Source organism: Phyllopteryx taeniolatus, chromosome 1, assembly GCF_024500385.1.
Source record: "Phyllopteryx taeniolatus isolate TA_2022b chromosome 1, UOR_Ptae_1.2, whole genome shotgun sequence".
Classification (NCBI taxonomy): Eukaryota; Metazoa; Chordata; class Actinopteri; order Syngnathiformes; family Syngnathidae; genus Phyllopteryx; species Phyllopteryx taeniolatus.
In genome coordinates, this window is record NC_084502.1 from 17,321,494 (window position 1) to 17,342,298 (window position 20,805).

General features: G+C 41.1%; 1 protein-coding gene across 6 annotated transcripts in view; it reads right to left on the reverse strand.

The window, feature by feature from the left end:
- Positions 1–1,022: 1,022 nt before the first annotated feature.
- Positions 1,023–20,805, reverse strand: part of atp7b (ATPase copper transporting beta) — a 21,611-nt gene continuing 1,828 nt past the window's right edge. Inside the window, exons 3-23 of one of the 6 annotated variants that reach the window (XM_061776738.1) lie at positions 18,510–18,684; positions 17,118–17,850; positions 14,457–14,672; positions 13,291–13,454; positions 12,532–12,693; positions 12,389–12,462; positions 11,862–12,045; positions 11,096–11,329; positions 10,136–10,227; positions 9,934–10,061; positions 8,647–8,801; positions 8,135–8,269; positions 7,392–7,586; positions 7,124–7,306; positions 6,084–6,267; positions 5,792–5,938; positions 5,579–5,721; positions 5,287–5,490; positions 5,085–5,202; positions 3,158–3,260; positions 1,023–1,234 (exon numbers count right to left, since the gene is read on the reverse strand). In XM_061776738.1, coding sequence (XP_061632722.1) covers positions 1,063–1,234; positions 3,158–3,260; positions 5,085–5,202; positions 5,287–5,490; positions 5,579–5,721; positions 5,792–5,938; positions 6,084–6,267; positions 7,124–7,306; positions 7,392–7,586; positions 8,135–8,269; positions 8,647–8,801; positions 9,934–10,061; positions 10,136–10,227; positions 11,096–11,329; positions 11,862–12,045; positions 12,389–12,462; positions 12,532–12,693; positions 13,291–13,454; positions 14,457–14,672; positions 17,118–17,850; positions 18,510–18,684 — 3,901 coding nt within the window. In that variant the 3' untranslated portion in view covers positions 1,023–1,062. Of the gene's footprint in view, positions 1,235–3,157; positions 3,261–5,083; positions 5,203–5,286; positions 5,510–5,578; positions 5,722–5,791; positions 5,939–6,083; positions 6,268–7,123; positions 7,307–7,391; positions 7,587–8,134; positions 8,270–8,646; positions 8,802–9,933; positions 10,062–10,135; positions 10,228–11,095; positions 11,330–11,861; positions 12,046–12,388; positions 12,463–12,531; positions 12,694–13,290; positions 13,455–14,456; positions 14,673–17,117; positions 17,851–18,509; positions 18,685–20,805 lie in introns of those variants that run through there. The other 5 variants (XM_061776746.1, XM_061776756.1, XM_061776766.1 and 2 more) reach the window with 5 other exon arrangements.

The following is a 20,805-nucleotide window of genomic DNA, read 5'->3' on the forward strand; positions in this document are numbered from 1 at the left end:
TCAGTCAGTAAGGCGTCATGTCATTTTGTGAATTGATTTACTCATTTACAAATAGGTCCGTCTTCAAGCAAGCTACATTTCTAAATAAGAGAAATAAGGACATCACAAGCATAATTCATTAGTTGTCACCTCCCTGTGCCAGCCTCCACAACATTAGTTTTATTGATATTCTCTTCCACTGATGATATACAGTAACTGTCATATTTATATAGCCTACAATATACCCAAACATCTACACACATGACTTTTTTTTTTAAATTAAAGCACTTGGGGGTTGACGAAATTTGATGTTGTTAGATCAGTCAGCCTTAATTAATTATCACCAGTATGTTTCCCATTAGTGTACATATGACGAATACTTCTAATAGGTGTTCAAGTCTTCCATATTTAGTTATCAACCGGTATACATTAGGAAGCAGTCAGAACCAGACGCTTTTAGCTTTATACACCACAATGGATTCGAAATACTCCCTGATGGTGTAGTGGTACATTTGCCTGACTTTGTTGCAGGCAGCGTGGATTCAGTTCCCACTCAGTGACAGTGTGAATGGGAGTCATAATGGTTGTCTGTCTCTATACAGTATGTGCCCTGCGACTGACTGGCGACCAGTTCAGGGTGTAGTCTGCTTTTTGCCCGAAGTAAGATGGGATAGGCTTCAGTGCCCCGTGACCCTGCATAGAATAAGCGGTATAGAGAAGGCAGTGGATTTGAAATAGTCAATTGCCCAAATATTTATGAGCAACTGAAAATTGCGGTACTCATACAAATTGCATCCGTGATGCATGAAATGGATGTATTTCCTTCTCTTCTCAATTTGTCTATTTTTCTACTGCTTATCTTTTTAGTTCATGTCAGAGGAAGCTGCAATACCTGCTGAAAACCCATGAAAGCACAGGGGAAATTTAAAAAGACTTGAGATTTGAACCAACATTCTTTTGAATGTGAGTCAGACATTAACATGCTCCACTGTTCTTCTCTTCCGCACGTGCCTGCTTTCATTGATGTATCACACAACACAACATTACTTTGAAAGTATTTATTTAGAAAAATATCAAGAAATACTATAAAACGGGTGTGCCGTTGGTGCTGTGCTCTTCCCAGGGTCCAATGGAAGGAGCTGTACTGCGCTGGTGGCCTTCTAGTCTTGGATACATGCTGATCTGTGAGGACTGGAGGCTGCGCATCAGGCCTCTTGCTCTTGCCTCATATAGCTCCACTGAGGTTTTTTTGTATCTGCAAGAAACAGGTCAATAATTTGTAAAAACAAATAACAAACCCAGGTGGGGAACAAATCTTTATACAGTCCTTAACTAATTTATTAGATCACCACCATGTAAAGTTTATGCCACAGTTGCCTTAAATTACTGTAAAGGTACATACAGTATGCAAGTTTCCAAACTGCTAGCAAGTTTTGAATGTAGCATCACTCACTCCCCAACCCTGCGCCAAACACGAGATGTTAACGGTTTGATGTTGTATTTTCTGGAATGTACACTCAATTAATACTATAAGAGAGGTGATCTACTTACCTGATGACCTGATGAGAATGGTTACGTCACGTCGGCCGCAGTGGTAATTTCCAAGCCCAGGCATACAGCCATCCGGGCGTAAGACCCAACCGTTATATAAACTTACAATTGATTTCTCTTGAGCGAGAGCTGTCCAATTCCTTCTTTTCGACTTTTGTTGCTAACCGGAGTGAAATAATCTGACCTCGTGACCCCCTGCGAGGCTCGTGATCACGAAGGTCCTCAAAAAAAAAAAAAAAAAAAAAAAAAAAAGGTGCAAATGATTGACAGACTATCTACTACGCCTCCTGCCTCTACGGTCTCTGATTGGCTATTCTTGTCGCGCTGTGCCCAGTTGTAAAATAACAGTTACAATTAAATTAAAAGCATTAGATGGGCCCGGAGAGGGTTGATGTTTGAAAAGATTTTAATAATATTCTAGTGTCAGTCCATATAGATAGTTTTAACGTGAGTGTATATATATATATATATATGTTTATATGTGCCCTGCGATTGACTGGCAATGGATGGATGGATCCATTTTCTGAACCGCTTCTCCTCACTAGGGTCGCGGGCGTGCTGGAGCCTATCCCAGCTGTCATCGGGCAGGAGGCGGGGTACACCCTGAACTGGTTGCCAGTCAATCGCAGGGCAAATAGAAACAAACAACCATTCACACTCACAGTCATGCCTACGGGCAATTTAGGGTCTCCAATGAATGCATGTTTTTGGGATGTGGGAGGAAACCGGAGTGCCTGGAGAAAACCCACGCAGGCACGGGGAGAACATGCAAAGTCCACACAGGCGGGGCCGGGGATTGAACCCGGGTCCTCAGAACTGTGAGGCTGACGCTCTAACCAGTCGCCCACCGTGCCGCCCACTATAAACTCTTTAACCAAAATTATATTTCTAAATTATAATTACTATTGTTATCCATTCATTTTTAAAAGGACTACTTTACACCAAAAATGCAGCTTATTTAATTGCATTGCTTAACTGAAAATGTTATTTTAGTGGTTGAATGTTAGGCTTCATTAATTTATGAATTCTCAGATAAAATCAGTGAGTCGCTTCAAATTTGTGTATAAAAAGGTGAAATTCCTAATCCCTGTTCCTGTTTTGAAAGATTTCCAAAATATTTATGTTTTCTAGAATTTTTTTGTTAAGCACTGTATTGTTTACTTCCATTATCGGTGTGCATTCCATTTCCATTGTAAAATCTGACTGCGAAATTTCTGTGAGGCGTTTGCACATTTTCTCAATGCATCCGGGTGCTCTATTTTCCCATACAAATAAAAACATAAAAAAACATAACGTAAAACATAAGGTTGATTTCAAATTTCATGTAGCATCCATGACCATGGTGCTGATACAAAATCTGAATTTGGTGACAGAAGCTAAACTTTACAAAATATGGCTTTATATCTAAATTGCTGCCAAACACATCATCTGGATCGTGCATCCATCCATGCATCCATCCATCCATCCCTCCACCTTATACCGCTTACCCTCATTAGATTCGTCAGTGAGCTGGAGCCTATCCCAGTTGACTTTGGGCAAGAGGCGGGGATGAAGAGAACACACATAGTCCACGCGGGAAATAACACAGACACACACACACGCAAAGTAATAGTGGACCAAGACTCACAATCTGAGCAGCAAAGATGACAGCACCACAGAAAGGGATGAGGTGGCCATTGCAGCTGAGCCCATCCAGGGTTGGAGCACCAGGCCAACAGGCATGAACATGCCTACAGTGGGCAGATGAGAGGGCTGAGTAGGCACAGTTTCCAGGATACAAACAATGGTACCTTGACTTAGGAATTTAATTCATTCCGTGACCATACTTGTCACTCAAATTGCTGGTATCTCAAATCAACTTTCCGCATTGATTTTTTAAAAATAAAAAAGCACTTTACAGTATTCTAATCTATAAAATCATACCGTAATAAACTTTATAATCTAGAATGTACAGAAATAAACCAATTTCACTTAAAGGTTCCATGCAATCAAAATGTAATCTTTGCAACTGTTTTATGCCTAACACACTGTAGGTCAAAATGAGTGTGTGACATGGCTTGACATCTATACGGTTTGTCGATTGATTGCAAAAGACAATAAATTGCATAAGACTTGTAAAATGAGCAGATCAGATTTCTGTGTGTTTGTGATGTAGAACAGTTACTGATTATTCAAGTATCTGTCCACTTTGGTACCCACCAATTCAACTCAGCTAAACGGCAACACGGCATCTGCGGGTTTTAAACAAGCGAGTCTCAGCTGCCACGCCATACAAATATTGTACATTCTAGAAAGTATTTATGTTGTGTTTTATAACAATACTTAATTTAGAATTTATAATGTAACTGTGGATGACATAGCGACGCTTGCGTTCATTGTCGCCAAAACCTTACGCACAGGTTCAATTCTAGTGACTGGGAGCGAATGGCGAGCATAATCTAAAAATATCCCCCTCTTTTTATTTTCACAGATGTCCCCATTCAGTTTGCTTCTATTACTGGCTAACAATCCAATGCTTGATGAATTCTGCTTCCCAATGATAGACCCCACACTGAGGCATCCAAAAGTGACATCAGTATGATCGCTTGGCCGCCACAAGATGCTGTGATATCGCCAAGGAACAATCAGAGCAAATGTGTTTTCCATATTTAAATTAATACCAAAATCCAATCAGAGCAAAAATGTATTTACATATGGAATATTAATGAGAAATCTGGCTGTCTCATTTTCTAGAATAGCTTGAAAAGGGACATTTTCAACCCAAATTATCCTCCAAACCTGATGAAAGGACATCAAAGACAATGAAAAAAATGGCATGGGACTTTTTACTTAATACATTTGTTATCACTTCACTTTGACCAAACTTAACCATCTTCACTACTTCTTGCCATTGCAGCACGATTTCCTCACCTTTAACGGCTTATCCATCTATTCATGGGCGGAGATCCGCAGCTTAGAAATTATTTTTTTAATCGACTCGAGAAAGAGAAAGAAAGGGCTTTCCATCAAACGCCAGGGTACGACCCCCACAGGTGGGATGGATGAGAGACATCCTAAAGAAGTTAGGGGAACCTCCCCTCACTCTGTCTTTGTTCCTTCTCCCCAAGCCTCCTGCTCTCAGCGGCGCAACTCGACTTGAGGTCGACACACCCCATTTACCACTGTTGCTCTGGCGCGACGGAAAGAAACGTTCACACACCGATAGAAACTCACTGTGCAAATCCAAAGCGAGCAAAAAAAAAAACAAAAAAAAGCTGACAACTCCTAACCAGAGTCGACAACAACCTCCCGCCACCAACCCAGTGCCTTCGTCACCGAATAACTTGCAAGCCTTCTCTCTCATTGCCGGCCCGCGATTCATCCAACCTTTCTCCCACCCGTTGATCCCAGACACAAACACTGCTCATCTAAGTTTACATCGCATTATCAGAATAAACGGTGCATGCATTGGTGACTGGGGAGGGATAAATTCAACGTAAGTCAAGGTACAACTGAAGGGTAATTTGTGGTTTGTCCTTGATCCTTTATGTCATAGCATACAAGTAAGTGCTGACCTGCAGCAATGGGTATTCCGACAAGGTTGTAGATAACGGCAAAGAAAAAGTTGATCCATATCCTCTGTACGGTCTTCCTGGACAGCTCGATACTGGCCACTACATCCAGAAGGTCATTCTGAAGAACAAACACAGACAGGTCATGCTAGTAACGGACATCATGACATCTGAACATACTGCAAAAAGGACGGACGGCACCCACTCTGATGAGAACTATATCTGCTGCTTCAATGGCCACGTCAGTGCCTGTACCGATGGCGATGCCGACATCAGCGCGGGCAAGGGCGGGCGAATCGTTGACGCCGTCTCCGACCATGGCCACACGCAAGCCTTGTTCCTGGAGCTCCTGCACTTTGGCCACCTTGTGTGAGGGTAGCACCTCCGCAAACACCTTCCTGATTCCTACCTATGGAGGACAAACCCACCTTAACGTAAAAGGATCTGGGTGTTAAATGCTCAGTACTTTCCAGACTCCTTGAAGTACATTCATTCACCTGTGCAGCTATGGCTTTAGCTGTGCGTTTGTTGTCCCCCGTTATCATGACCACCTGGATGCCCATGCTTCTAAGTGTGTGCACGGCCAAGGCTGACTCAGCCTTTACTGTGTCTGCAATGGCAATCATGGCGCACAGTACACCTGCATAGAGAAAACTATGAAGGAGTGCACCTTGTCATAATAACTAGAACCGTGTTCTTCTTTTGTTCACCATCTATGGCCACCAGAATAGACGTCTGCCCCTTTTCCTCATGGCTTGACATGGCGGCATCCACGTCTGCTCCAACATGGTGGGCATTCCTCCTCATCCATTCTCTATTCCCAATCAGGACAGAGTAACATAAACCCTCACCTGGATCTGTGGTAAGAAAATGGATGATATTCAAAGTAAGCAAACATGAAGTTCTGAGGTATTAAAACTTCAACATCAAATTAAATTAAAAAAAAAAAAAAAAACAGCTGTTGTGAGGTCACTGACCCATTGAACCTGCAAGATAACACACCTGCATTCGGAATCTCTGCGGCCTCAACCAGGCTGTTCTCATCTGTGGATGCCCCAGGCAACAGGAACCGCTCTTCACTCTGCTGTGGCAGCAGGTGGTCCACATTAGAAACCCGGCAGCTGATCCCGCAGCCAGGCACTGCTTGGAAGTCTTGGCAGTAACCCAGCACATCCGAGCCCAGCTCCTGTATATGTGAACAACGACCATCAATTAAGTAGTATGGAAGGTGGTGCCTTTAGCTACCAGAATTCTCTCATGTGGAACCATCTTCCTAACCTTTTTGATAAAGCACAGTCAGAGATGACTTAGGCATGTCCTGGCTCAGCTCTTAGTTTTATGCTGCCTTCGGACTAGACTGCCAAGGGATCCAACTTGATCCACTGAGTTTCCTTACGCCTCTCTTCTCTTTATCCATCTAATTAATCTCAGTTTAACATCACAGCTATTGCTATGGATACACCTATAGTTAGGTGTGTTGTTGTCTCAACACAATCCATCTAGTATGTTACTAACCTGCTATTCTTTGGCTTTCTCTCTCTCTCTTGTGGTTGGTGCTCAATGCGTCTGGAGGTGTGCCGCGCCATTGCACCTCCACGTTTACCTAATTGTTATCGGCGGTGGTGAGGTCAGGGATGGTGGTGTTGGTGGTGCACCAGTATTGCCATTGTTACTGTCATCCTGGGACTATTACTATTGTTGATATGGCTGTTGTGGCCATATTCGTTGTCCCACGCAACCCTTCTATCCTGTTTTCTCACTCTATACTCTTTCCATCAAAACCAAACGGGCCAAGACAGACGGTCACTTGACAGAGCCTGGGTTCTGTTTGAGGTTTCCTTCTTTGAGGGGGTCTTTCCTTGCTTCTGTTGCCAAGTGCTTGTTCAAGTGGGGTTCCGTGGGTTTTCTTTCATCTATGACAAGTGCCGTTCTTGACCTTCTTAATGTATGACGTGCCTTGAGATAACTTCTGTTGTGAATTGGCGCTTTATAAATAAAATTGACTTGACTTGAGAAAACTAAGGCAAAGAACACAAACTCACTCCTTTGCAGTGTTTGGCAACTGCAATGCCCAGTGGGTGCTCACTGCTGGCCTCTGCTGTTCCCACAACTGCCAGGATCTTTCTCAGAGGCATGCGTGCCATCTCCCATAGCACCAACACTCGCGTCACCTGGGGCACTCCATTAGTGATGGTACCCGTTTTATCAAACATCACCACATTAATCTGAAGGAAGAGTGAGAGTCATGTTAGCATCCTGATCCTCTTGTGACACATGGACTGAGTGCAGTTTAGGGCAGCTGTGCTTTGCCTTGTGGGCCATCTCCAGTGGCTCGCCTCCTTTGATGAGGATCCCACTCTTTGCTCCCACCCCGGTGCCCACCATGACTGCTGTCGGGGTCGCCAGCCCCAGAGAACAAGGGCATGCAATAGAAAGAACAGTGATGGATGCCTGAAAGGCAAACCGGATGATGACTTCTGCCTTGGATATTTTGGCGTTATAACCCTGTGAAGAAAGTAGCATGTACAGTACAGTACTCTTTTTTTAGGGTTAGTTTTTTTCATATTATTTAGAGAACTCTTGAACACAAGACATAACACATTTACTAAAAATCCTTCTTGTAGCAGACAACACCAAATAATTTTCAAAATTAAGGCCATGGACAGGGAATATATTGCTTTTCTGAAACAATTGCGTCACTGCCGTTAATGCTCCCTGGTTCACGTTCCTCCATGTCGCTGCAGTGTGTTTTTTTTCCCCTCCACCTTACAAGACCCCAAGATCTCAATCAATTAAGATCTCAGCCATGCATGACTTTCTGTGTTCCTATTTACATCTTTTTTATGTCTTGTCTGTAGCCACAGAGGTTGAAAAAAAGTAACCAGCCCATTTTGACAAAGTAAGGAGTAGAAAGTTCAGATACTTCAAATATAGGGAGCAAAATCATGAAAAAAATAATACTCAAGTAAAGAACAGATACCTGAAAAGTCTTCATTGCATTTTATACTTCCCTTCCCACCACTGCACGTTAATATGAGGCGTGGCACACCTACCGGGAAGTTCTCTCTCACAATGTCAAAGTTGACAAATCCTACGGACAGCCACGCCATCAGAGTTAGCAGAGAGACCACAATGATGAAGGGAACAAAATATCCGCTGAGTCGGTCAGCAAACTGCTGGATGGGAGCCTGTGGAAATCAAAGAGCAATGGTGAATGAGCTGCACTAAAACAAGACATTTGGAGCCAGATACACACCTGCAGTTTACTATGGCTACTGGTTGCAGGCCATTGGCTGTGCAATTAGTTACTGTCTGTGTGAGCAAAGTGCCCCCTACCTTCTCCTTCTCCTGCAAGAACAGTGTTTGTCTGCCTCTCGGTATCAGTCACTCTTTAGACTCCCTTACACTCTGACAAATTTTCTTGCAAGTATAAAATTTGTTTAAAAAAATAAATAAATAAAAAACTGTGATGGGTTTCTCAGTTCTTTCATCAGACTCACATCTTTGGGAACAATTACCATCACACTCATGAGTAAGAAACACTCAATAATGCATGTTGACAAACCTTGGATGTTTGGGCTTCCTCCACAAGTTTGACTATTTGTGACAGCGTGGTGTCTGCACCGACGTGGGTGGCCTCCACAAGAAGAGCACCATGAGCGTTGATGGAGCCAGCAATCACCGGGCTGCCCACCCTCTTACTGACAGGCATCGGCTCACCTAATGTAGGTGTGAAGGAAACACATTTTTTAAAAATTTAGACAAACTCTCAATAGCAAAGCAAAGCAAATGTATTTACAGTATACAGCACATTTCATACACAAGGTAACTCAATGTGCTTTACATGATTAAAAGCATTAAAAACAAAGAAAAAAACAGCTAATAAACATTTAAAACAAAGAGAAAACAAAACAAAAGCACAATTAAAACAGCGCACAGTGTAAGAAATATCATCTAAAAGTGGAAATGCTCTAAAAACCAGGAGAAAAAACCAAAAGTTTTTAACCTGGACTTAAAAACATGCACACTTGGGGCTGACGTCACTTCTGTTGGTAACTTTGTGTGCAGCATAATAGCTAAATACTGCTTCACCATGTTTGCTTTGGACTCTGTGCTCTATTATTTGACCTGAGTCTGTCGATCTCAGAGCCCTACTGGGTATATATTCCATGAGCATTTCTTTCATGTATTCAGGACCTAAACCGTTTAGTGATTTACAGACTAGTAGCAGAACTTTAAAATGTATTCTAAAGCTGACTGGAAGCCAGTGTAAACACTTTAGAATTGGAGTAATATGTTCTGACCTCTTTGTTCTGGTCAGAACCCGAGCTGCAGCATTCTGAATGAGCTGCTGCTGTTAAATAAGCCGTTTACTTGTCACTTGTCAATAAGTTACAAGTGAATGGGTAGATGAGGCTGTTTGAATTTTCTCCTGGGCATTGTACAATTTTTCTATCCTGTGACAGAGGGCAAAATCTTAAAGACTCCATCCATCCATTCTCTAATACCACTTGTGGTCATTACGGTTACAGGTAACTGAAGCATATTCCTGCTGACTGATGAATGGCTACACCCTGGACTGGTCGCCAATAAATCGCAGGGCACATATACATAGTCAAACAAACATTCATACTCATAATCACTCCTATGGGAAATTTAGTTTTCAATTAATCAGGAAGAATGGTTTAGGCATATGTGATGGAACCGAAAATACCCAATAAAGCAAACACCACACAGAGATGATTCAATGGCGACTCAGCTTGATCTCTTGACTGTGGGGTAAACGTGATCACCACTACTCCACCGATTATATAATTTTTAAAAAATTTATCTGTATTAAATAATGAATTACCTGTGATTAAAGACTCATCTGCCATTGAGCTTCCTTCAATCACTTTCCCATCTACGGGAAACTTCCCTCCTGGAGCCACCTTCAAAACGTCGCCCCGTTCCACCAACTCCACCAGCACCTGCTCCTCACTGAGGGAAAGCAATGTGAAATAACTTATTCAAGTTCTGTTTATTTTTTTGTTGTTGCATACTTTAAGTCTCACCTAATAATGGAGTGGTCAGGTCCCATGGTGACCACAGTCGCATCGGTGGCTTGCAGTGACATTAACTTGGCCAAAGCTGCTGAGGTTTTACTCTAATTATGAAGAAACAACGAGTGTGTCATAGGGATGTTCAAGGTAACTGATTGATTATTTTAGTACCATATTTTGAATTTTGAGCTTTATGAACAGAGATATCAACAAAAGGTGATCTATTTCGTGACATTGAGCTTTACAGGTAAAGAGAGGAAATGTACTGTAGTCTAGTCTTCAACACCGGTGAAATCCTTTACTGTTTTTGATTGTGCCTAGATGACTTTGTAATACAGTATGTATATTATTTTTCCTAAGATAACTTGATATAATCTTTATATGGTCACAAGGTTCCACATTGTCTGATGATTGTTTCATTTTATCAGCTCATGCACAGCTAATAGGTAACCACATTGACTCCCAACATCAACTGTTAATCTAATAGGCATGTTTTTGGAATGTGAGAGGAAGCCAAAGTATCTGGAGGAAATCCACTTAAGCATGGGGTCAACACACAAACTTGGAGCCTGGATTCAAACCCCCAACCTCGGAACTGTACGATGGATGTGCTAACCAATCGTACACCATGCCGCCCCATTTAGACTGGGGTGACCAAAATATGTTTGCTTGCCCTATAAAGGCCTTTTGGTTGGATTACAGTACAGTTGACGCCCGCATATTCGCGGTTCGGCACCCATGGATTCACCTATTCACAGATTATTTTACAATTTTTTTATGGGGGAGCCACCAACCCTGAAAACACTTATTGGCAGTATATCACTGCTTATTCAAGAATTTGGGGGGTTAAAAAATAATGTTAATATTTTCAGTCCAATTATAATGTGCATCACTTATTTGTGGATTGTCACAATTGGCGGTCGGGCCCGGTCCCCCACCCCCCACTGCACATATAATAATTGTATTTCCTACCTTGGCCAGGTGCTCCAGCCATCGCCCCAGTGCAATAAACACAAAGAGCATCGGTGGTGTGTCAAAAAATGTGACTGGGCTTTGACTGGCTCCTTCTGCCATGGCCACGATAAGTACCACACAAGAGTAGACGTAAGCGATAGAGGTGGCCAGCACAATAAGGACATCCATGTTGGCTGTGCCATGTTTCAAAGCGCGATATGCCTGGATATAGAAGTACCGGCCTCCAAAGACCTGGTGGGAAAGAAGGCAGGAGAATGATGTCAGTATCCCCGCAAAAATGTAGACCAGTGGTTCTCAAACTTTTTATGCCAAGTACCACCTTAAAAAATGTCCAAGTACCACCATGATGAACAAAATGCAGTAGCATAGTAGGCCTAAATGTTCATTACAAAAAGGCAGATTTTTTATTCCTGAAAAGCATTGTTAATATTGTAAGCAACTGTAACATTATAAACACTTTGAACATTAACACTATGCTTAAATATGGGCAAATAAAAACTGTACTTCATGATGCCATTAAAATGTATTGCATGTAAAAGTTAAAAATTGTGTCCAAAATATTTAAAAATGAACACTTCTAAAATATTAAATGCAAATGTTTGTACTTAAAAGATAAATACATCTGAACAGTACTTAATGTGTGTACTGTACAAGCCCTTGTCACATTAATCACAGTTTGAATAGAGGGAGCCTGCGTGCCATTAATGTCATGCATACCACACTTTGAGAATCACCGTCATAGTGGTAAAGGTAAGAATAGTACCTGGACAGGCGTACAAAGCAGGAAGAAGGTCAGATTTAGGACTGAGAGGCCAGGCAGCAGGTTTTGCTCTTCCGACATGGAGCCTCCATGCTCCTGGTGCTGACTGTCCATCACCATCATGTAGATCATGAGGCCCATGACAGGCAGGCCAAACACCAGGCTGAGCAGGAAAGAGGTCTTCCATCTGCGCCCATCAAAAGCAAACACACACACACACACACACACACACACACACACACACACATACAGTATGTATACTGTATATCCATCCATCCATTTTCTACACCCCTTATCCTCCCTAGGGTCACGGGTATGCTGGAGCCTATCCCAGCTAGCTGCGAGCAGGAGGCGGAGTACACCCTGAACTGGTTGCCAGCCAATCGCAGGGCACATATAAACAAACAACCATTCACACTCACATTCATACCTACGGACAATTTAGAGTCTTCAATTAACCTATATATATATACACTTTTGCATTTAAAATGAGCTTTAACTTAATAAAAATGCTGGGACCAGATACTTGCTGTCGAATCTCTTCTTTGTGGTCAAGATTGCTTTTGAAGCCTGATTTCTTCAGATGGGCATTGAAGCCAAGGCTCTAGAGAAAGAAAGCAACCTCAACATAGAGGTCAAGAAGATGTTGGCGAAAGGGTTCCGCATTTTTCACCTGAATTATTTTGATTATATCTCGAGCTCCCAGCACATCTGGATCAAACTGGATGTTTGCTGTTTTGGTTCCCAACGCCACCGAGGCGCCAACGATCCCTTTGGTTGAGCTGAGCTTTGACTCAATATTGTGGGTACAGGAAGTGCACGTCATTCCTGTTATCTGTAAGTAAAGTGAAGGATATAAACTACAACTTTGTAAACGGTGCTGAAATGGGCTGAAGGAAAAGCCGTTACATTTTTGGCAATAGTTTAGAAAAAGACACATTTCTTGTTTTAGGTCAAATAGATACATCCATCCCTTTTCACGTAATTTTATTCACACACTAGAGTGGTCGCCAGTCAATAACAGGGCACACGTTGAGATAGACAGTCGCTCACTCATCAGTGCTTCCCAGCTGTCATAATAACGACTACCAGCGTCATTAAGTACACTTTCATTTTCAAAAGCTTTTTTTTTTTAATCCAAAAGACGTTTTCAAAAGATTTTTTATCAATAAGTGTTTCCCCAAAAATCTTTTAAAAATATTATTAGCTGTGCAATGTATTTGAGGTCACTTTAGAAAAAAAGAAAGAATATTCCTCCAACTTTTACAACATATTTTTTACATATATACATTATGTCTATCTATGTCTGTCTATATCTACATTTTCTCTATATGAATGTTAATTATATTCAGACGTATGGTGCTCACCTAAATTAAAGCCGGCATACTTTACTGAGGGTCCTTCTAGTTGTTGGTGTTTTAAATCAACTCACAGTGAGATCCAGTTTTCCGTGTGTAACTGTGTTGTCCTCGATGACCTTGGCACCAAAACCCAAGTCCTCTATGAGGTGAGTCACAGCAAAAGCATCTATCAAGTCAGGGTCATATTTGACCTCCGCTTTTCCGGCCATCAGCGACACCAAAACAGAGATGATCCCTGGAGGTGAAAAGTCAAGTCACTAGCCGTGCTTGTGAAAGTATTAAAAATTAGGCTGAAAAATGCTCTTAACTCTATGCTGGCTGAGAAGTATAAACAAAATTAAAAAATTAAAAACAAATGTACAAAATTTTAAACGCTTCACCTAATCCTCGACTGGCCTAAACTCTATCGAAAGCACTGACCGACATAAACAACTTAATTAAACTATCAATTACTTGTCATTAATATTCATTATAATATACATAATATAATGAAAATATATAATAATATTGATAACAATAATGATATATATTAATTTATTTCCAACAGTCTTTTGCCTTCATTTCATAGCATGTGTCAACATTTCAGTACTAAATTTTATAGCATGTGTCAACAATTCAGTACTAAATTGTTCTCAGTCTGCACATTTTCAGCACTTCAAACATTTAGAAACAAAACACAACAAAGGCTTTTTTTGCGATTCTCAGTCTCAACAATCGGCTTCAGTCAATATGTACTGCATATACTGGACTGTAGCTTTGGTTTTATTAACAATTTTATTTCGCAATTATCCATTTTTTATTGGCCTGACAAACTGAGTCGTTGCAAATGTACGTACAGCATATTGCCCAGAATATCGCACATGACTGTTTACAAAAAAAATCCAGCCTACAACCTGCGCCTTCCTATCCACCACCAAATTCTACCACAGAGCCCCACAACACATTTTATGTTCTCCTTATTATCTGTACACGTCATCGCCAGATTAGTGCAGTAGATCAGGTAAACCATGTCAAGATAAAATCCTGTTCATCCATCCCAGAAACACAAACACACACCTTAACCTCACTCAATTTAGACTTACTCATAAAAATGTAATACAAATAAAAACCTGTCATATCATGAGTGCCTTACAATGTCATTTTGTTTTGAGTTTCCCATTTTGATTTCCAAAGTGAACATTTGTTTCATACTGGGTAAGTTTGCCATTTTTATTTCTCTTGTCATTACACCACTCACCCTGGTGTTTTAGCAGGTTCTTCTCGATGTTGGCTACACACGAGGCGCAGGTCATCCCCTTGACGCTGATGAAGCACTTTTGTTCTTTAGTGCCGGGCCGCTGGCTTGCAGAAGTGGAATGACAAACGGTGCCGGTGCTGAGGTCTCTTTTACAAGACCAGTCCGACAGGTCAGACATTTCACAGTTAATGGCCGCTTCTTGAGTCTGGACTGGTTCTGATAAGCAGAAAGATGGCCACAAGTCAAGGCTTAATACATGTCTTTGTTTTCACATCTAAAAGTTCAACATCAATCATCTTTTATCTTACTTTGAATACCAAATTAAACTTGAAACCAAGGAAATCTCCACGTCTGTGCAAAATTTTAAACTGTGATTGCCCTCGCTGTAGTTAATTCCACTTCTTGGAAACTTGCTGCTGACGTTAATCCTAGAAGAAAGACCCCCAGAAGAGCCCTTCATGTCACACTGGCGAGTGTGCATGGCTGGTTTGTTTCTATGGTAGCCGACGTGAGGCCAACATAAGGGTGACATTCAACACATTCCATCTTGTACTCCCCTTTTAAAGTAGAATATCAAAGTCAAATGTTGTTCATTCAGTTATTATCATAGTTTCATCCTGTTTGATTCTCGAGGACTGCATCCTTTAAAGCAGGAGTGTCCAGACTTTTCCGTCCAAGGGCTGCATACAGAAAAATTGAACGATGCAAAGGCCACTTTGACGTTCTTCCCCTTTAATTTATTTAACACAATGAAACCAATCCATCAGTGTGGATAAATATATGTAAAGCAATTATATATTGTTTTAATTATAAAGAAGAAAGATGATGAAGCAAAAATAATTTATCAGCATTTGCTGGTTGCCAGCAGCCCCGTATCCCACTAGAATAGATGCGCCCCTGTACTGAGCAACAGCAGAACTGCATCTCCACATTCAGAACCAAAACAAGCAATCTGTAGTCAGCTGATTTTGACACAGAGCACAAAGTAGAGCAAACATTGTGATTCTGAGGCATGTCTTAGCAAATGATGTGTGATTGGTGGAAAACAAAGAAGTGAGAGATGAGAACGAATGTATTTTCCTTCTCTTCTCCTCCTGACTTGCAAACCAATGTAGAAAATAAGTAGACTACTGTAATACAATGCAGACATACGTCACGGGCCTTGTCAATTGTTCATTTTAATATATGCCGCGGGCCGCTAATAGCCCCCAAGCGCTAGTCTGGACAACCCTGCTTTAGAGGCTGCATAGTTAGTACAGTGTCACTAATATGTAGGCAGCAAGCATAAGAGTAAGGGTGGAAACACATGAGTCATGTGTAGGTGCCTCATAGGCATCTCCTCAATAAATTGGATTGGATGTATCCTCAGGGTGCAGCCAATGAATTAGGACACAACATTTGCACCAGATTAATGCAAAGGTAAAGCGGGGTGGGGGGGGGTTTGAAGTCACTGTCGTTAGGGGCCACATATAACCTAATTTGATATCAAGTGGGCCAGACATGTACCGGTAAAATTATCGCATAATTAATGTAAATAACAATGACTTGGTGTTTTTACCTTTGTTTTAATGCAAGGCAAAACAAGTACATTAGGAAAATCTTAATATTGACTGAACTATCCCTTTACAAAACTTTAACAAACAACCCAAAGTTTCTTATGAAAAACACACCATTTATTTCAGTTTATCATCTACATGTGTGCATTATAAATTAATTGACAGTACTATTAACACGCCACATAACTGCAGAGTCACAGCAGTATTTTTTTTTTCACTTTCAAATTCATCTTGTGGGCCAAATTGAACTCCTTAACAGGCCGGTTTTGGCTTCCATGCTGTATGGTTGATCCCCCCGCCCCCCTTGGTTAAAGGCTGACATTTGTCATGTGTACACTCTAAACCTGGATGAGTAGTAGTTTACTTTACCAAACTCAGGTAACCTGTTGCCTTGATTGCCATTGATTTAACTTAGCTTATTAAGTACACTGTAAATCTATATGAGTAAACTTATTTTACTACTCATTTAACTCTGCTTATTAAGTATACTGTAAAGTGTAGAATAGCAGACCCTACTTATTCTACTACTCATTTACACTGTAAATCCTGGATAAGTGGTAACTAACAGTTAATAGCTAACTGTTAGGTACCGCAATGAACTATGCGTAACATAAACATACATGATCAATGTTACGTTAATTCTTGTCGTTCATGTACACTAAGAATTAAGGTCTTTATTATGGCAACATTTTATGGCACAATGCATGCTGGGAGCCACACAGCTTCACAGTTCTGCTGCATGCAAAATAGAGTATAACTCTCTGTGTGACGTGACGTCAACCAAAATCCCATGGTGCAGTGAAAACTGTAGTTAATTGCTGAATCCTCCTGACTACCAGAGAAAAAAATATTATCTAATCACCATTTTTTTTAAACTAATGAGACAGAGTTATGTACCAAAGCCCCACACTTTCAAATTTGGTGTCATCAAAAGCTCTAAATGTCCTCTATAGAGGGCAAAAGGAGTTAATTCAGTAGTATGCAGTGGGTGGGAGATATTCAAGTTTACAAATGTCAAAATGTCAACAAATTAGATGAATTTAAAGTATATATAATATACTCTTCCCTTTGGGTTCTATACAAACTTGGTTTGGAGTTTACCTACCTCGGAGTGATGCGTCAAAGCCCACGTCCTCGATAGCTACCCTGAGCTGCTCGGGCCCCGTGAGGCCAGGGTCAAAGGTAATTGTTCCCTTTTCATGTTTTAGTGATACTTCTACAGAGCGGACCCCCATTATCTGAGAGATCCTCCCCTCTATAGACTGTACACACGAGTTACAGGTCATTCCTCCAATCCAAACGATCACAATTTGGGTTGTATCCCCCTGCCAGTGGCTGATAGCGCCAGACGGATCATCAGCCAGTAAAGTAGCCCCAAATCCCATATCTTCAATCTTGTCTCTCAGCTCTTGTCGAGCGATGTGAAGTGGTTGAAATGCAACCAGCGCTACGCCCTCTTTGAGTGAGACCTGAACATGTGTAACCCCTCGCAGAGTGCCGACATGCTGCTCGATGGACTGCACGCAAGACTGGCAATGCATGCCATCCACCTTGATCCACACCCCTGATTCCACATGGAAGCCGATCCTCCGCAGCTCCAGGGCGATCTCTGCAGCTGTGATCACAGAGCTCAAGTAGTCCACCTTGGTCAGCTGGCTTGAGGATGCTGAGCTGACAGCCAGCACTCCGCTCAGCCTGGAAATCCTGTTTTCTACGATGGTGTGGATCGGATGCTCTGGGGCCAGGCCCAGCAGTTTAAAGGTTTCTGCGGAGGCTTTAATTGGAGGGCAGAGGTCGCTTTGGCTGCCATACTCATAGGCCAAGTTGTCAAGGCCTTGCTGGAAAGAGAACAGACACGCATCATTAATTCAACTCACTCCTCTATGGACCAGGGATGTCCAAACTTAATCCACTGAGGGTCACGTAAATAAAAATAGAAGGAAGAGAGGGGCCTGCTTCACCATGTGTTTATGAAACCAATAGGTAAACATACTGTATGAGGTCTGTCAGAAGATTTCCAGAACTGGTGTCATAATAGATATAAAGTAATCCATCATGCGGGTTTAGGTTCCTGACACCACCCACCGCGATAAATTAAAATCTGCGATATACCCTACTTAAATAGACTATAGGCATGGTTTTTTTTAAATAGCATTTCCAGCACTTGAATTTGTATGAAGGTCTTTAAACGCACATTTAAAAAAATACAAATACATTTTAATACAAGTTATATTGAGAGAGAGGCAAGAGTAATGCAGAACAAAAATATTGTACAAAAAGTATTTAAAAAATTGTGTAAAAACTGCAATAAAACTTTTTTTAAAGTAAGCGGTAGCGGTGGTTTACTCTATTTCAAACCCAAACTTCAACCTATGAGTTTTCCAATGTGGGCCTGATGATCAACCACCATGTCTATAAAGACATCCTATGGCGTTTACTTCGTTCAGTGTGCGAGAAAAGGCGAGATTTGCGGCAGGACAATTCGTGGCTGCTTCACCTTGACAACATGCCTGCTCACAATTCCCTGAGCCTCTTTGAGTTCCTGTCCGAGAAGAACATCGCCATGCTTGGACGACATCAAGATGGCCGTAACGATGGAGCTTTGGAGGTTCACAAAAGAATCTTTCCAGGGGCGTATAAGGACGTGGCAGAGAAGGAAACGTAGTTTGGATCTGAAATATGGGGATACTGTATCTTTTGTCACCAGTATTGGAACTTTTCTGACACAGATTATCTATTAAGCAAAAAAAAAAAAGGTATCTATCATTCATTGATTCATTTTCCGTACCGCTTATCATCACTAGGGTGGCGGGCGTGCTGGAACCTATCCCAGCTATCTACGGGCGAGAGGCGGGGTACACCCTGAACTGCTCGCCTGCCAATCGCAGGACACAAACAACCATTCGCACTCACATTAACACCTACGGGCAATTGAGAGTCGTCAATCAACCAACCATGCATGTTTTTAGAATGTTGGAGGAAACCGGAGTACCCGGAGAAAACCCACGCAGGCACGGGGAGAACATGCAAACTCCACACCAGCGAGGCCGGATTTGAACCCGGGTCCTCAGAACTGTGAGGCAGATGTGCTAACCATTCGCTCACCGTGCCACCAGGTAACTATCAGCTTGGTGTTATTCAAAATTGTGAAAAAAAAAAAAAAGAAAAAACATGTGTGATACATGCATTTTTTATTTATAAAATGAAATGTGTGACATCATGTAACATTCAACTTAAAACATGTTTTTAGTAAGAAATTTTCACATGTATTGAGATTTAAAATAAAAAACATTTGACAAATTTCTATTGAACTTTTAATAATAATAATAATAATAATAATAATAATATTAATATGAATATTAATAATAATAATAATAATAATAATAATAATAATAATAATAATAATAATAATAATAACAATAATAATAATAATAATAGAGATGGTGTGAATGTGAATGTGAGTGGTTTTCTGTGTCTGAATGTGCCCTGCAACTGACTGCCGACCAGTTCAAGGTGTAGTCTGCCTTTTGTCCAAAGTCAGCCGGGATACGCTCCTGCCCCTCGACCCTAAATAGGATAAGCGTGGTAGCGAATGGATGGATGGATAATAATAATAATCAAAAGCGATATCCTGAAACATTGAACTTTTGTTACTTTTTAATTTTTTATTTAAAATAATTATGTCTTGTCGTTCAAGATTTTAACTTTTTTTCACAATATTTAGCAGGTGTAATTTATTACTAAATTATGCCAACAAAAACAAACACGCAGTGGGGTTGAATAATTTTTACATTGAATAGTCATACTTAAATAATTATTTGGAGGACAAATGTTTACTTTCACTTGAGTCGTATTATTTCAAAGTATTATAACGAGTTCAATTTTTACCTACTTTACCCATCTCTGGCCCTCTTCCACAATTGCTCTATTTGCTCCTTTCGGGGATTTAATAACCAAATCACTTTAGTTTTTTAATCTGTAAAACAAAACAAAAAAACACTTCTCTGCTGACAGTGTCTCCCCTTTGTCCAAAAGGAACCTTTAAAGGCACATGACCTGTGATTCACATGATTTCTAATGTGACTCTGCTTAAAGTCAGTCAGCAGCACCTCAAAGGGCTTTAAGTCAGTTCCATAGCCAGACAGTGTGAGCAACCTACAGGTCAGAAAATGCTTATATCATAGATTTTGCTGGCTTACAGATAGGCTCCATTACATCAAGTCCATGAGTTGCATGCACATTAGACAAAAATTGTTTCAATGCTGGCACAAGTGCACTGAACCCATCTACGGGGGTTCAAACGCTGCAGCCCCCACTTGTGTCCTCTTTGCTTTGCAGTACACTTGATTCAATGGCAAACACTGATGTTGTCTCCTCGGTTCAAAAGGACTCTTTTACTGTTCAAAGTGCATATCATACTGGCGTAAACAAAACACATTCAGACTCAGTGGCGGTGCTGGCTTGAATGATGCCCCCCAGACTCCTCGATGCCGCCTGCTAGGTCGATCAATGATGACGAAAATTTTTCACCCATCAAAGTCGGTCAAAACACTTTTGCACATGCTAATTACCACCACTGTTCAGATTCAGCAACATCCAAAATGGGTACATTTGGTGTCTTTGCTGCAATCAGTGCACACACAGTTTTCCATTAGATTTTTCCTCTTTCACTGAAGACATTGTTTATGTTCAAGGTAAGGCGCTATTAAGACAGCTGATGTTTAGCTTTATGTGTCGACTGGACAAGTCAGAGAACCACATAACTGAAGCCCTAGTCAGCCCAAAGGAAAACT